This window comes from Camelina sativa, chromosome 15 (assembly GCF_000633955.1).
Source record: "Camelina sativa cultivar DH55 chromosome 15, Cs, whole genome shotgun sequence".
NCBI lineage: Eukaryota > Viridiplantae > Streptophyta > Magnoliopsida > Brassicales > Brassicaceae > Camelina > Camelina sativa.
In genome coordinates this window covers 1,162,795-1,176,545 of record NC_025699.1, presented here as the reverse complement: position 1 = coordinate 1,176,545, position 13,751 = coordinate 1,162,795, and the positions used below count along the sequence as shown (strand labels likewise).

General features: G+C 38.0%; 5 protein-coding genes across 7 annotated transcripts in view; 1 reads left to right on the top strand and 4 right to left on the bottom strand.

Moving 5' to 3' along the window:
* Nucleotides 612-1,810, bottom strand: LOC104744504 (strigolactone esterase D14-like). The gene has a single exon (XM_010465568.2). The coding sequence runs from the start codon at nt 1,701-1,703 to the stop codon at nt 900-902; it is 804 nt and encodes a 267-aa protein (XP_010463870.1). The 5' UTR covers nt 1,704-1,810; the 3' UTR covers nt 612-899.
* Nucleotides 2,262-3,471, bottom strand: LOC104744503 (short-chain type dehydrogenase/reductase-like). Its single transcript, XM_010465567.2, has 2 exons — nt 3,016-3,471; nt 2,262-2,824 (listed from the first exon to the last, which is right to left on the bottom strand). The coding sequence occupies exons 1-2, from the start codon at nt 3,402-3,404 to the stop codon at nt 2,416-2,418; spliced, it is 798 nt and encodes a 265-aa protein (XP_010463869.1). The 5' UTR covers nt 3,405-3,471; the 3' UTR covers nt 2,262-2,415.
* Nucleotides 4,259-7,088, top strand: LOC104744502. 2 transcript variants are annotated; one of them, XM_010465565.1, is made up of 3 exons: nt 4,259-4,588; nt 5,147-6,314; nt 6,398-7,088. In XM_010465565.1, the coding sequence occupies exons 2-3, from the start codon at nt 5,154-5,156 to the stop codon at nt 6,902-6,904; spliced, it is 1,668 nt and encodes a 555-aa protein (XP_010463867.1). In that variant the 5' UTR covers nt 4,259-4,588; nt 5,147-5,153; the 3' UTR covers nt 6,905-7,088. The 2 variants fall into 2 exon arrangements, with proteins under 2 accessions (XP_010463867.1, XP_010463868.1); XM_010465566.1 differs by having other exon boundaries at nt 4,259-4,597.
* On the bottom strand, nt 7,234-10,881 carry LOC104744501 (T-complex protein 1 subunit theta). The gene is made up of 13 exons (XM_010465564.2): nt 10,544-10,881; nt 10,126-10,388; nt 9,882-10,028; nt 9,637-9,798; nt 9,454-9,531; nt 9,071-9,204; nt 8,859-8,931; nt 8,699-8,776; nt 8,481-8,603; nt 8,277-8,371; nt 7,932-8,141; nt 7,723-7,780; nt 7,234-7,494 (listed from the first exon to the last, which is right to left on the bottom strand). Exons 1-13 carry the CDS (start codon nt 10,692-10,694, stop codon nt 7,417-7,419), a joined length of 1,650 nt encoding a protein of 549 aa, XP_010463866.1. The 5' UTR covers nt 10,695-10,881; the 3' UTR covers nt 7,234-7,416.
* LOC104744500 (YTH domain-containing protein 1-like) overlaps nt 11,071-13,751 on the bottom strand; it is a 4,071-nt gene continuing 1,390 nt past the window's right edge. For both annotated transcript variants that reach the window (XM_010465563.2, XM_010465562.2), the window contains exons 4-7: nt 12,011-12,559; nt 11,713-11,925; nt 11,460-11,597; nt 11,071-11,349 (exon numbers count right to left, since the gene is read on the bottom strand). In XM_010465563.2, coding sequence (XP_010463865.1) covers nt 11,305-11,349; nt 11,460-11,597; nt 11,713-11,925; nt 12,011-12,559 — 945 coding nt within the window. In that variant the 3' untranslated portion in view covers nt 11,071-11,304. The remainder of the gene's footprint in view (nt 11,350-11,459; nt 11,598-11,712; nt 11,926-12,010; nt 12,560-13,751) is intronic.

Sequence of the window (13,751 nt, the reverse complement as noted above, 5' to 3'; positions counted from 1 at the left end):
GATATTGGGATCCAAAATACTAGCTTTGAGAACCTTCTCCGTGTTCTTCATTTTAGTTTGTTGCTGCTCTTCTTCTCAAAATTATTAAAAAAAGTATTTTCTGTTATTTTAATTTATTAATTGTAATTTTCTATTAAGTACTGAATTGGAATAAATCGTTTATATAAATGTTGATGTTTTATTAAACTGTTAAAGAATTTTAGTTTAATAATATAATAATCAAAATTTTTGTTTTTAATGTGAAATTTGGTGTTGTGGTTGGAGATGAAAAACTTTTTGGAACACCAAAACACTAAATTTAGACACTAAATTTAGTGTTTTGGTGTTTTATGGTTGGAGTTGCCCTAATATCAGACTTATTTATCCGGTTATCCCCATTATATGCCTAATGCTTTTATGCTTTTCCGATGTGATGCTAAAGAATTTTCTAGTACTAATTCACTTTTTTTTATATATATTATCTTTTTGTCTCCATCATTTAAGAATGAAGAACAAGTTCGACAATCTAGATGGTTTACATCAAATCAATAACGGAGTAAAAACACAAAAAGGACCACAACTACTTAGAAACAACAATATGGATAGGAAAAATATTCAGAGTAAAGCAAAGATAAAAGATAAAAGATTATTTTGTTATTCTCCAATTATATAATTTTTGTTATGTGATTATCATAAGGAAAAAAGAGTGAGAAAAGTCACGTGTCACGTGTGGAGTGAACAAATCATAATCCTAAGATAAGATTTGACAATGCCAAACTGTCCTCCACAAAATAGAGAAGAGAGAGAGAGAGAGAGTCACACTTTTTTTTTTTTTGTATTTTTTTCCATGTGGACCCCACAATTTCCATATTCCTACTTTTTATTTTTTTCTTCTCACACACATTCTCAAAAAAGAAAGGTCACCGAGGAAGAGCTCGCCGGAGAAACTGAGCAAGCTGAGCCGGAGCACTGAGATGCGGCAAATGTCCTTCAGTTTTAAGCTGCTCAACAGTCGTATCTCCACCTAGATGAGTTCTCAAATACTCCGCTACCGAAGCCGGCACTGACACATCCTTCACCGTCTGAATCACGCAAGTCGGAACCCTAACCAACCCAAGGACTCCTCTCAGATCGCTGTTGAACACCGTCCTCGAAACGAACAGAGATATATCCGGACGCATATTAAACAGAGTCCTGCTAAACTCTCTAACCGCCGCGGGAACATCAGCTCCAACGGCGAGTGGAGCAAACCCGTGAACCCAAGCTTCGTAGTTAGCTTCCATAGCCGAGAAAACTTTCTCGATCTCTCCTTCTTCAAACCCTCCGTGGTAATCCTCGTCGTTGAGGAACCTAGGAGAGAATCCGATCAGGATCAGCTTCGAGAAAAGCTCCGGTCGACGGATCGAAGCGATGATTCCGATCATAGCGGAGACGGAGTGGCCTACGTAAGCGCAGTTCTGGATCCCGAGGGAATCGACGATGTTGAGGAGATCGTCGACGTAAGGATCGAGAGTCGTGTAGCGGTTGAAGTCGAAGTAGTCGGGGTTGACACTGCCGGCGCAGACTAAGTCGTAGAGGACGACTCTGTAGGATTGGGTGAAGTAAGGAAGGATCAGGTGCCATGCTGATTGGTCTGTACCGAATCCATGGGCTAAAAACAGGATCCGATCACCCGTACCCACGACCCGAACATTTAGAGCTTCTAAGATGTTGTGTTGACTCATTGTTTTGTGTGTTTGGGATGGTAAAGACGTGGGTTGGGTTGGATACTGTTTATATAAAAGCTTTGTGTAATTGGGTAGGTGTGTGTTTGTGTGTGTGTAATGAAAAATTCTTTTTTTTTATCATCTTTTCCACTGCAATTATTTATTTATTTATTATCCAATACTTTCGATTTTGCTTTTTGAGTTTATGGATACAAAGAGCATGCGTTGATTATTCGTCACACAAATTTGATATTTTATTAAAAAGATTGTAAGATGCTTCAGAGGTGGTGTTTGGTTGCACTTGAGATATTCTTAAACCATTTTTTTCTTTTATTCTTTAGTTGTGTGTTCTTCGTATGGTGTGATTAAAATTTAATATTGTAAAACATAAAGTTGGTTTCAATGAATGTGTCAGTACGAAGACACGAGTTCAAAAATGACATTAACGGTGGATATATTTAAGATTTTGTAAGAAAAATATATATATTATGGATGTCGACGACGACAAATAAAAAAAAAAAAGAAAAGGCTGTAGGTGAGTAAATGAGTGTTTAATATTACGGCTGTGTGTATTAATAAAAATGAATAAGACGTTTTTATTTTAAATCTGTGTTATTTCCAATTGAACCCCCAATGTTTCAATTTTGACAAATTTTAACACCCAATTATTTCTCAAGATATCAGGAAGAAGAAGAGGCTCCTCTCCAAGAGTCAAAAGACCATAATCTTTTTACACATATCCACCATTAACAGGAATGATCTGACCATTGACCCATTCACCACCATCACCAGCCAAAAATCCAACAAGAGGCACCACGTCTTTGGCTTCACCAATCCTTCCAAAGGGACACTCTCCAGCTATCTTCTCAACCAACTCCGGACTCTTTCCATCATAAAACATCTCAGTGGCTATAGGTCCTGGAGCTACACAGTTCGCAGTGATTCCTGTACCTTTTAGCTCTTTCGCAAGAATCTTGACCATAGTTTCCACAGCTGCTTTTGATGCTGCATAGGTACCATATCCAAGTCTTAAGGATCGGGTCGTCGAAGATGACACAAGTATGATCCGACCACCACCTCCTTTCTTTAGCCTATTCGCAGCTTCCTTGCTACACAGAAACGCTCCTCTTGTATTGACACTACCAGTCCATAAGAAACAAAACAGAGTATTATTATTGGATGTAACAATGAAACTACACATACAAAATCTATAGGCCATTGTGACATGTGACATAATTGTTAAATTAACCTTAACTAATTAACAAAATAGTTGTTTGCTTAATTAGGATTAAGAACCTAACCTAATCAATGAAACAGTCTCTATTTATACCTGAAGATGCGATCGAAATCTTCAACTGATGTGTTAGCAATCGTAGGGTGGTTGGGATCGAGAATCCCAGCGGAGTTAACCAGAATGTGAACCGGCGATTCAAAGGCGGTCTCAGCCGCATCGAACATCGATTTCACCTGGTTTGGTTCAGAGACATTGGCTTGAACCACAATGGCTCTTGGTCCCTTTCCTGTGATTTCTTCTCTAACTGGGAAAGCGTTGATCTCAGCCGCGGCACGCTCGGCGTCTGCGGCTTTAGATGTGTAGTTGATGACAATCCTCGCACCGAGTTCAGCTAGGTGGATAGCTATAGCTCGGCCAATTCCACGGGATGAGCCGGTGACAATGGCGACTCTTCCGGCGAGTGGAAGTGGTGGTTGTGTAGCCATGAAAACGATTCGAATTCGATGAGTGTTTAGTAGTGTGATGTAATGGGGACTGATGGAATCAAGTGGATTGGCCTCTGTTTTTATATAGATTCGTTTGACAAATCAGCCTCTTAACTTTTTATTTTAACAAATTGACCCATACCCGCTTCTTTACAGTTTCCCCCTTTTATATCTGCATATTTATAGAGATTATGCCTATTAGTATATTGGAGAACTGTCCTTTTTTAATTAAATAAAATTTATTTTTTTGGTCAACATAAATCTATGACAAAGTTTCTAATAAACATTATAGTTTTGTTAGAAAAATAACATTAATTTAAGCTTGAATTACGAATTTAAATCTTAATTCTTCTTTTTAGTCAAATTATTTTTGCTACCAAATTTCACTGTTTTGCCAATTTGGAAGGATTGATTCAATTCAATTTCTTAGTTCCCTAACTGAAAATAAAATAAAAGGCATTGGATCTGGACCAAAATTGGGGGAATGAACATAGAGAAATAAGATTCATATGATAGTAAGAATACACAGATTTTATGCCATTTGACTACTGTTTTCCATTAAAAAAAAAAAAAACAATTTGGTCAATTTGGACAAAAATGGAAATTTAATCAATTACGAGATTCTATAAAATATTATCTTCCTAAAATAATAACACAAATTGAGAGGAAAACAAATTCTTAAACTTAATTACGAGAAAAGCCAACAACTTTACCGATCTATCTAAGAAACCCATAATTCTATTAATTCCCATGATCTTAATCTTTATTTTTTGGGTAAAAATCTCCAAAGTATCTTTTAATCTCTTATATTAAGAAGTTACTAAGAAGAGAGAGTAAACAAGCATTCACTTCAATAATTCAATTTGTTTTGTTTCTTCTCCCAAAACAATATGTAGAAGCTCTAGTTTGATAAATTGAAAAGATTGGTACCGTTTCGATAAAAAAAGAAAAAAATAAAAGAAAGGGATCTAAACCCTAAACAAACCCGCCCATCTCACCAAATTCACAACATTCAAAATTCAAAGTTGAATCCTTTTTGTTTTTTTTTTCTGGTTTCCTTCGCATCGTATCGTGAAGAAGAAAGAGAAGAAGAGCGCTTACTCTATTGGGATCTATCTATTAGATTCTTTGTTGGGTCTTTCTTGAATTTTGTTGGGTCAATCTTCGCTGTCGTCAGGCCACTGGTACGCTTGGTACGCTTCTTTCTTCACTTTCGCGCGACTTCACTTTCTCTGAATTCGATACTCTGTATATTTTTTCGATTAGGGTTACTCTTCTTTCATTCAATTATATTCAATTCTTTTTGGATTTGTAATTCCAAAGACCAAAGTTCGTGTCTTTATCACTTTCCTTCGATGGTTTTTATGTTAAAATATCCGTTTTTTTGGGAAGTTTACGTAATCTAATCTAATCAATTCTGTTCAGAATTTCACAATTCATCCGGAGAATGATGTTTAGCGTTTGGTTTCATGATGTTAAAAAAATTTGATTTTTGTTTTTTCTTCTTTTTGGAAGAATTGAGTACTGGTTTTGGTATAATCTATCATAAGAGAATGGGTGTTGATTGATTTGTTTTCCTTATTCGGATATGGTTTAGAATCACTAAGTATACTCACTTTGGTAAAAAGTTATATTTGTTTAGGATTCACTGAATAAATCTGATACTGTATATACTTCTTGTTACTTAAAGAGACTTTACGCTACTGTTCTTATTCAATTCATTGTGGCTTTTTTGTTTTCAGAGGAACAATGGGTAGAAATATCGGTTCGGCGTTTAGACAAGAGTTGTTTAATCTTGATAAAGATCTAGATTCACACAAGACTGCAATGAGCAATCTGAGATCGATTGTGAAAGATTTGGAGGATGTAAAGATGATTCATGTCTTTGTTGATCAACTTTCTCAAGTCAAAGAGATTGGTTCTGAATCTGGTGGCTACACGGTTTCTCTCTTTGAAGACCTTGCTCGTGCTCATGGAGTCAAAATCGCTCCTCATGTTGAAACTATCATGCCAGCGATCATAAGGACTTTGAGTTTCAGTGAAGGGTCTTTACGTGTTCAACAGGCTTGCTCTAAGGCTGTAGCTGCTATGGCTAGATTTGGAATTGATCCTACTACACCTGGAGATAAGAAAACGAATGTGGTTCACTCTCTTTGTAAGCCACTCTCTGATTCTCTTATAGATTCGCAACATCAGCAGCATCTTGCTTTGGGATCTGCTCTTTGCTTGAAGTCACTTGTAGATTGTGATAATTGGCGATCTGCGTCTAGTGAAATGGTTAATAATGTTTGTCAGAGCTTAGCTGTTGCACTTGAAGCCACCTCAAGTGAAGCTAACTCTCATATGGCACTTGTTATGGCACTTGCCAAACACAATCCTTTTACTGTGGAGGCGTATGCAAGGCTTTTGGTGAAGTCGGGTTTGAGGATTCTGGATTTAGGTGTTGTTGAAGATGATTCTCAGAAACGGCTTTTAGCTATACAGATGCTCAACTTTCTGATGAAGAATTTGAATCCCAAGAGTGTTTTTTCTGAGCTAGAGCTTATATGTCAAGAGATAGAGAAACACCAAAAAGATGAGGTGCATTATGTCAAAATGGCAGCTTATGAAACCATGAGACAAGCAGAGATATTAATAGCTGAGGCAGATCCAATGTTTGATGCAGAGAACTGCAAGCCCCGAAACTCGCTCAGTGGATCAATCAAGTCTACACCAAGTCTTGGAGCACATGATGGGAGTGTTTATAGTAGACATGATGGGAGTTGTGTAAACGATCAAGACGATGATGATGTTCTGTTTTCTGGTGTAGGCAGTGGAAGAACTGCTGTTTCAGGCTCTCCTTTGGTGGCTTACAGAGAGAATAACCAAGAAACTGATTCTGTAATCGAGAGTCCAAGATATGGAAATCAGGTAAAATAACAACTTTAAAACTGTCTTACCCTTGTGTGTCCTTTTTCAGTGAACTTTCAATTGTTCTGCTTCTTTGATTTCAGATTCAATGTTTTGGTGTTGAAGATGAGAATATTGAGTCAGTTTGGTTCCATCAGCGGAACAGAAGCTCTGAGTTTAATGAATCTGTGTGCTCTAGGACCAACCGGTCAAGAAGTTCCAGACGAAGCACCAAGAAGAGACAATCAGGAGACCTCTGTTCAAAACATCACAGGCATGGTTTCACACAAGATCCATTCTCTGAGTTACTAGACAACAGAGAGCAGCTGCAACAGTACAGTGAAAGCTCATCATCATCATCAATATATGATACGTCTGGCACTACTAGTCCAACCAACACAACAGAAGATATCTATGAGAAACCGAAGTCAGATCTGGATTCTGAGGCCAAACTTAAGACAGGGGAGACTGATATAGACCCACGTCTTGGACGGAGCAAGCGTGTGTTAAAATTGGGGCTGGGTGTCTTCTCTATTGCAGTTGCAGGGTTTGCTTCTTTCATGTGGAAGCATCTCCAGGATGAAATGATGCCTCATCTTGTTCCGACTTAACAACGTCTATGGGATGAACAGAAAAAAGCTTACAACTTACATAGGTTCGAATTGTAGCTTAGTTCCCTTGTTCTTTTGTCAATGTGTGGCTCATGTTCAAATACAAGTTTGTTTGTTTACTTTTCCTGATGAATTTGTCACTTGCCCAAAAGACAAATTAATGTTAACCAAACTAATATTTTCATAGGTTCAACGTTCTAGCTTGGTTCTCTTTGTCCTTTTGTCAATAATTACCTATACGTCACTTGTCGAAAAGTAGAAGCAAATCTAAACCAAATTCACATTAGTTCAAACTTCAAAATTAAGCCACAACCGTTCGAAGTCTTAACTGAGAAAATCCTAGAAACAATTTCACTAACAAAAAAAAACAAAAAGAAGGCAAAACACTTCAGTTGGGGGTGTATACAAAGATCACAAATCTTAAGCTGAGACATACCAAAATTTCCTCAGAATTGAAAGAACAAAGGGTTACAAAAGAAGAGAGTTTCACTACGAGGTATATATTCTCTGGCTTAATCTTCCTCGGCACCAGCACCAGCGGCGGCAGCTGCATCTCTCCTTGGTCCACCAGCTGGTTTCGCCATTATAATCTGCAGGTTTTAGAATACTTAATGGATATCTATCGAAGGAACTGAATATTGAATCAAGAGTTTGAACGAACAAGGGACTTAAGGCGGCTTTGTTTATATATTAATCTACTAAGATATTGCATTCAACTAACAATATCATTTTCCTTCATGTGATGATTCAACACCTTAAGATATAAATGAAAAATTGCTTCGTTCACCAAAGATTAAATCAAGTCAGTTTGTGCATACCTGGTCTACACGAAGCACAGTGCATGCAGCATCAGAAGCATATTTAAGAGCAAATAACCTGCACAGAGACTTACATGTCTTAGTCATCATTAAAATGAATGGTCTCCTTCGTAAGCAGTCAGAAAATTCTACTCCAGCTTTTATGTTCAAGAACAACTGCTAAGCAGTTACAGAGAGGTCTGATGGCTGAAAGACAGTGTGAAACTTACTTGGTTGCAAAAAGATCCCATACTTTCGTCTCTGAAACATCTTTACAAGCACCTTCCTCTAAGTCAATGCCTAGTTTTGCGTTTCCAGATCCATGTCCAGTGTACAGAGCCGCTATGATTTCCATTGCATTGAGGCCAGCATTATCTGCAAGGGTTTTGGGTACAAACTCAAAACTCTCAGCGTATTTGGTGATAGCATATTTGTCCAACCTGAAATTCAAAAGTGAAACCAAAGTTAAGTTGCCAAACCATAGACAGTTTTGCATAAAAAGCTAGCCTCACATGGATAATTTTGAAAAATTACCGAAAATGATATCATCTAATAAATTAAGTAAAAGAAAGTACCCTATTTCTGCATTGGCATATTCCTTCAATCTTTGAGCCAATTCTATCTCAGTAGCTGCAGCCCCAGGAACAATACGGCTGTCTCTGCACATGGCCTGAGAAGAAAATATAACTAATCAGTAATCACAGTCAAGATATATACAATATATTAGGTACTAAGGAAACTAGACAGGGAAAACGAATCTTTAACCCAGCAGATATTACCTTGTATGTATTAACTCCATCATCAACAGCTCTCTCAAGGTCGTCCAAAATGCTATCTGTGCTTCCACGCAAAACCACGGTAGAGATGGAGTTACCACCTTCCTCGTTTCTAGCAATCGTGACCTAAAGACAACACAAGAAGACCGATAATTGTCTATGATCAATGAAAGACAAAAAACATTAACTTAAAAGATAGGAGTTGACTTCAGAGTACTTACTGTCACACCACCAATTTCCTCAACGGATATAGAATCAACATATCCCAGATCATCAGGGCTTGGCCGGCTAAGCTTCAACTGTTTGATAATTAAAGTATTAATAGCTAGGAAAAAAAACACCCTTCAGTACTCATTCAGGTAGCCAATTAGAAACACTTACATGCGCAACAGCCCCAGCTGTACGGCAGAAGCGCCTCAGTTCAAACTTTGAGCTGATTTTCAATACCATAATCCTGCCATGAAAAATGTTCGTATATGAAAGACCAGTTAAGACATGTATTATCATATGAAGCTACAACGGAACAATGAGGAATCAGAATGCAGATAATAACAATCGTAAAAGGAGTATAGAAAGTTATGATCTACACATACTTGTAGCGCTCACAGAAATGCAATGCCATTTCTCCAATCGATCCCCCGCTAACAATGACTTTGGCTCCTGATTCAGCAACAGCTTTAATCAACTCCTCAACTTTAGCTTCCTCTGTTTTTGCATAGTTCTCTAGCTAGAAATCCAAAATAAAAGGAGAAATCTGTCACAACAACGATTTGAAAACACACAACCATCCTTGAGGAAGCGTATATAAAATAGACGCCAGACTTGTAATTTTCACATTTTAATAAGGCAGTAACAAATCTAAGTGCAGTGAAACTCGTATGCATCATTCATAAAGAAGTCTCATCTTGTTCTACCTCATCACACTGAAAGCATACGGTAAATGAATAAAGATTCCAAACATAAAGAAAAGACCAACCTGCTCAGCACTATGAATGAGGACAGTTCCTTTGGTCTCTGTTGCATTAGTATCAACACCACCCGCAAATACAGCAACCTGAAGAAAGCACAAAGATGATTCAGGGACATCTAGGGGCCAAGCATTGATCATCAGACCAACAAAAACTTGGTCAAAAGCATAAACACAAGAAAAGGATCTCACCTTAGCCTTCTCCATCCGCTTAATGCTACCAACAGCATCACTTTTCATGACCATACCACGGACTATGCAAGAATTGTGCAAGCCTCCTCCCAAAAGCTTGGCAACACGGACGTTATCAACATTGAAATTCGTAGGATTCTTTGGGCAGACTTGAATGCATGCCTAGAAAATAAGCGAACCCGTCAAATAAAAACTAAATCTGCCAGTGAAAAACAGGAAACAAACAGACAGCAAGGAATAATTACGTCAGCAACTAAAGAGCATATGATCTCCTCTTGGCCAAACTGCTTGCTTGCAACAGCTGCTCTCATCCGGGAAATAACTTCATCCTTGTTACGCACATCCATGGTCTGAGAACCACTCTCAACAAGTTGTTCCAAAATTTCAACAGTCTGCACAATCAAAAACATTAGTCAAAATCCTCATCACAGGAACAAATTAAAAACCACAATACAGTAATTCAGATATTCACCAAACCAACCAACAAACCTTATTGATAGCTTTAGTATATCCACTAATAATCTCACTGGGATGAAGCCCCATCCTGATAAGCTCCTCAGCGTTTTGAAGAAGCTCACCAGCGAAAGAGATAACCAGATTTGCACCATCTCCAATTTCTTCTTGCTGTGCCTTAGCCGCTAAAACCAAAAGTTTAGCAGCCGGGTGCTGAATCTCCAATTCGTTCACAATAGTACCAGCGTCACTTGTGACAAACAGTTTATCCAAATGATTGATAACCATTTTATTCATTCCTGAAACAAACCATCACAAAACAAACAACTCAGTTCTAATCCGAAATCTGAATCCCTAGAAACAACAGATCAAGGCAAGGCAGATCCTACTAAGAAAACGAGATCCATTATTTCCAGTAATAGATCAAGGCACAAATCAGGGGAAGTTTACGAACCATTAGGGCCGAGAGAGGTGCGAGTGATGGTGGAGAGTTCCTTGCAAGCTTCAATGTTCTTAATGACGGCTTCGTCGAGACCCGAGAGATGTCTGTAACCTTCTTTAAGCATCGATTGGATACCATATGGCTGCATCGACATACCTACCATTTTCTCAGGTAACGATCTGTATACGCGTTGAACTTTGGGTCACTTCGAACAGAGAAGAGCAAAAAACCCTAAAAGCGAAGAAGAAGAAGACGAAGCTCTCTGTGTTTGTTTTCTTTTTTGAAGTTGTTTAGAGAGAGAGAGAGAGAGTGAGTAAAAGTGGCCCGAGATTGCCCTAGAAAGAACCTCGTGAGGTTTATAAACACTTCGTTTTCTCTTTAAAAACGTTGTCGTTTTTACTATTAAAGTGAGATGGGCCAAAGAGTGAGATCTTTAATCTTTAAGATTGAAATTCTTATTATAAGAAAGTTTAGGGACGTAAAGAGAAATTATGTTTGTGACTACAAAAAAATAGCATTGATAATTTTTGAAGGGAATATGAGAGCAAAGAAAGCATAGAGTTGGTTTTGTTTTATGATCAGATGTGCGTTCCCTTAAAAAAGGAACAAAAGACAAATCTAAGTTTTGTGTTTAGATAAGCAGAGAAACACACAGATTAAAGATGTGTGTATTAGGTTTTTTTAGAAATCAAGCCTGAAGAAAAAAACATGATTCAAAAAACTAGGTTTCTTTTAATTAAGTCATCTTCTTTCCCTTGCATCGATTCCAGCTTTCAACACAAGTTAATTGTTGTTTCCCCGGAAGCTCCTTCAAGGGCCTANAAAAAAAAAAAAAAAAAAAAAACAATCAGAATCAACAAGCTTAGAAACTGGATCTAGATTGGTGGTTGATGTAGTTCTAGATGCAGCAGGGTTTAGGGAACTGTACCTGTTTCTTTTGCTTGATCTTCTTATCTCTGATGATCTTTTGCCTTGTCTCATAGAACTTGTAATCATCAAGTATACATGTCTTGCTCATGTACTCCTTGAAGATCTTTATGATCTTGGTCCCATGCTCCAGATTCACCTGCACCAAAACCAACACCATTTCAGTTAATTAGCCTGACTGAAGGATTCAAATAAGCTTTCAAGCTTTCAATTCAAACATGTCCAAAGAAGGGTTTAGGGGAAGTGTAACGAACCTCTTGAGTGTCTCTGCTATTAGTGACAGGCTTGTTCTCGTTATTCGCAAGCGTTATGTGTCTCAAGAGACTGTTTGGTATGTCTTTGATGATATGCCACTTCACAGGGAAACAACCAATCCATTTATCTTGTTGCCAATACTCCATTGTCTTGTTGAAATCAACAGGGCCTACCATCTCCGCAAGACCAACAAATTGCCCACTTGCGTTCACCTGCAGGTAAAACCGATTACAGTGAGTTACTTAATGTAAATCTAAAAAAGATATTGCACGAGTTGTGAAGTAACCTCATACTGACCGAGAACAGAAGATACACAGGACATTCTTGAGAATTCTCTTTGGCTTCATAATATGCAGCATTCAACTTCTTGTTGCCAGTTGGTGTGCTCGACCACGCACCATACTTTATACTGTTATGAACATCATCTTCGCTGTATGACTTAATCACAAAAAGTTTCGCTTTCACGAATGTTTCAGGGAAATTCTCCCCGTTGTAGCGCTGGAGATCTACCGCTGAAACGTCTTGCTTCATAGCCTCTAGCACTGAAGAGTTAAGAACTTGTGGATTTTTGAAATCACTACTCCTTGGTCCACGACAAAGCTCATTAAGCCTATCTGCTTTCTCATCACTATAACCACGTCCATGATTGAAGCTTCTGGTCTTTCTATAACCATCAACAGGATACCAACCTCGCCCAAGTTTCCAGGAATCATAACCAAAAGTTCCATATGCATGACCAGAGTCAATTACATTCCCATAAAGTCCATACAATCCATGATTGGAATACAAATGATCATTATATCCAAATTGATCAAAATTTGGTGCTTCTTGTGAGCTGTGTGGATTCTGTAAATAAAAAAGGTTGTAGCCAATTATTAGACAGATAATCCCAAGTCCTAGCAGAGATGACGAAGTAAAAAACACACACACATGCTCTTGACTATATGAAGACAGATAAGAGGCAGTAAGGTCAAGTCATGTGAAATAACCAGCATACCATGAGATGTGAAAAGGAGCTGTGATTGTTGTTGCTTTCATAGCCAAACCTCGGATCAGGGTAGCCACCAGAAGGATAGTTTGTTGGGAAGTAACCCCACGGGTATGAACCAATCGAGTCTCCACCATTAAGCAGATTGCCAACATTCATATTTGGCCTTCGTTCACTTCCATGAGAAGATGCACCATAAGGTACATGACCAAACTGGTGCTGAAAAGAACCCTTGTCATAAAACACAGCCAGTTAGCAAAAAAAGCTCACACAAGATAATCAAATTTTATATAAAATGAGCAGCAACACCTCTCCACAGAGCAATTTGCAGTGAAAGATCCTTTGCCACAACACAATTCAAGTTCCAAACTTTTAATTTCAAAAAGAAGTAGCAGTTAAGTACCTTATTGCGGTTCCTAGGGACTTCACTTGCATCTGAACCTAAAGACAAGTCCTGAAACAAATCTGCTGTGTCTGCACCGATTATATACAAGAGCCAATTTAGTATTTGTACAAAACAAAGCCTCAAACTCCAATTGCATAGTCTAAACAAAGCAAATTACTAGTGAAATTCAAACCCATAAGTAGAAAAATAACTAAACTTGCAAAAAACACATAATTTTATCAATCTTCCCATAGAGAGGTTTTACAGACTCTGGACACCAATCTTATCCGAAATAGACAACCTACGACAGATATGCTGAAAACAATGGTCCCTAAACCCTAAACCCAAGGGCTCAAATCAATCGCAAGTTGTAATACGAACACAAAAAAATGATAACTTTCCGATGCTAATAAAGCAAAAAAAACTCCATCTTTGGGAATAAAAGGAACATACCCAGAAGAGGGAAGCTAGTAACGAGATGATCAGAAGAAGCGGCTCCAGCCATGTCGAGATAAGGCGAGGAAAAAAAGCTTGAAAAAGGAGAAAAACCCTAGAATATACGTCTGAGAAAGTTGGGCAAATGAAAGCAAAACGCAACCTCGAAAAACCCAGAGAGAAAGAGAGAGAGCCTTGTTGGGGTTTATAGAAAGTTCGGTTCTTTTTTT

Bases quoted from the DNA above. Each gene is read 5' to 3' on its own strand.
- LOC104744504 (XM_010465568.2), bottom strand. From the start codon at position 1,703: ATGAGTCAACACAACATCTTAGAAGCTCTAAATGTTCGGGTCGTGGGT.
- LOC104744503 (XM_010465567.2), bottom strand. From the start codon at position 3,404: ATGGCTACACAACCACCACTTCCACTCGCCGGAAGAGTCGCCATTGTC. The intron at 2,825-3,015 runs GTATAAATAGAG...ATGGACTGGTAG, and splicing joins GATTTCGATCGCATCTTCAG to TGTCAATACAAGAGGAGCGT.
- LOC104744502 (XM_010465565.1), top strand. From the start codon at position 5,154: ATGGGTAGAAATATCGGTTCGGCGTTTAGACAAGAGTTGTTTAATCTT. The intron at 6,315-6,397 runs GTAAAATAACAA...CTTTGATTTCAG, and splicing joins GTCCAAGATATGGAAATCAG to ATTCAATGTTTTGGTGTTGA.
- LOC104744501 (XM_010465564.2), bottom strand. From the start codon at position 10,694: ATGGTAGGTATGTCGATGCAGCCATATGGTATCCAATCGATGCTTAAA. The intron at 8,777-8,858 runs GTAAGTGTTTCT...ATTATCAAACAG, and splicing joins CAGCTGGGGCTGTTGCGCAT to TTGAAGCTTAGCCGGCCAAG. The intron at 7,781-7,931 runs GTAAGTTTCACA...GTCTCTGTGCAG, and splicing joins TGGGATCTTTTTGCAACCAA to GTTATTTGCTCTTAAATATG.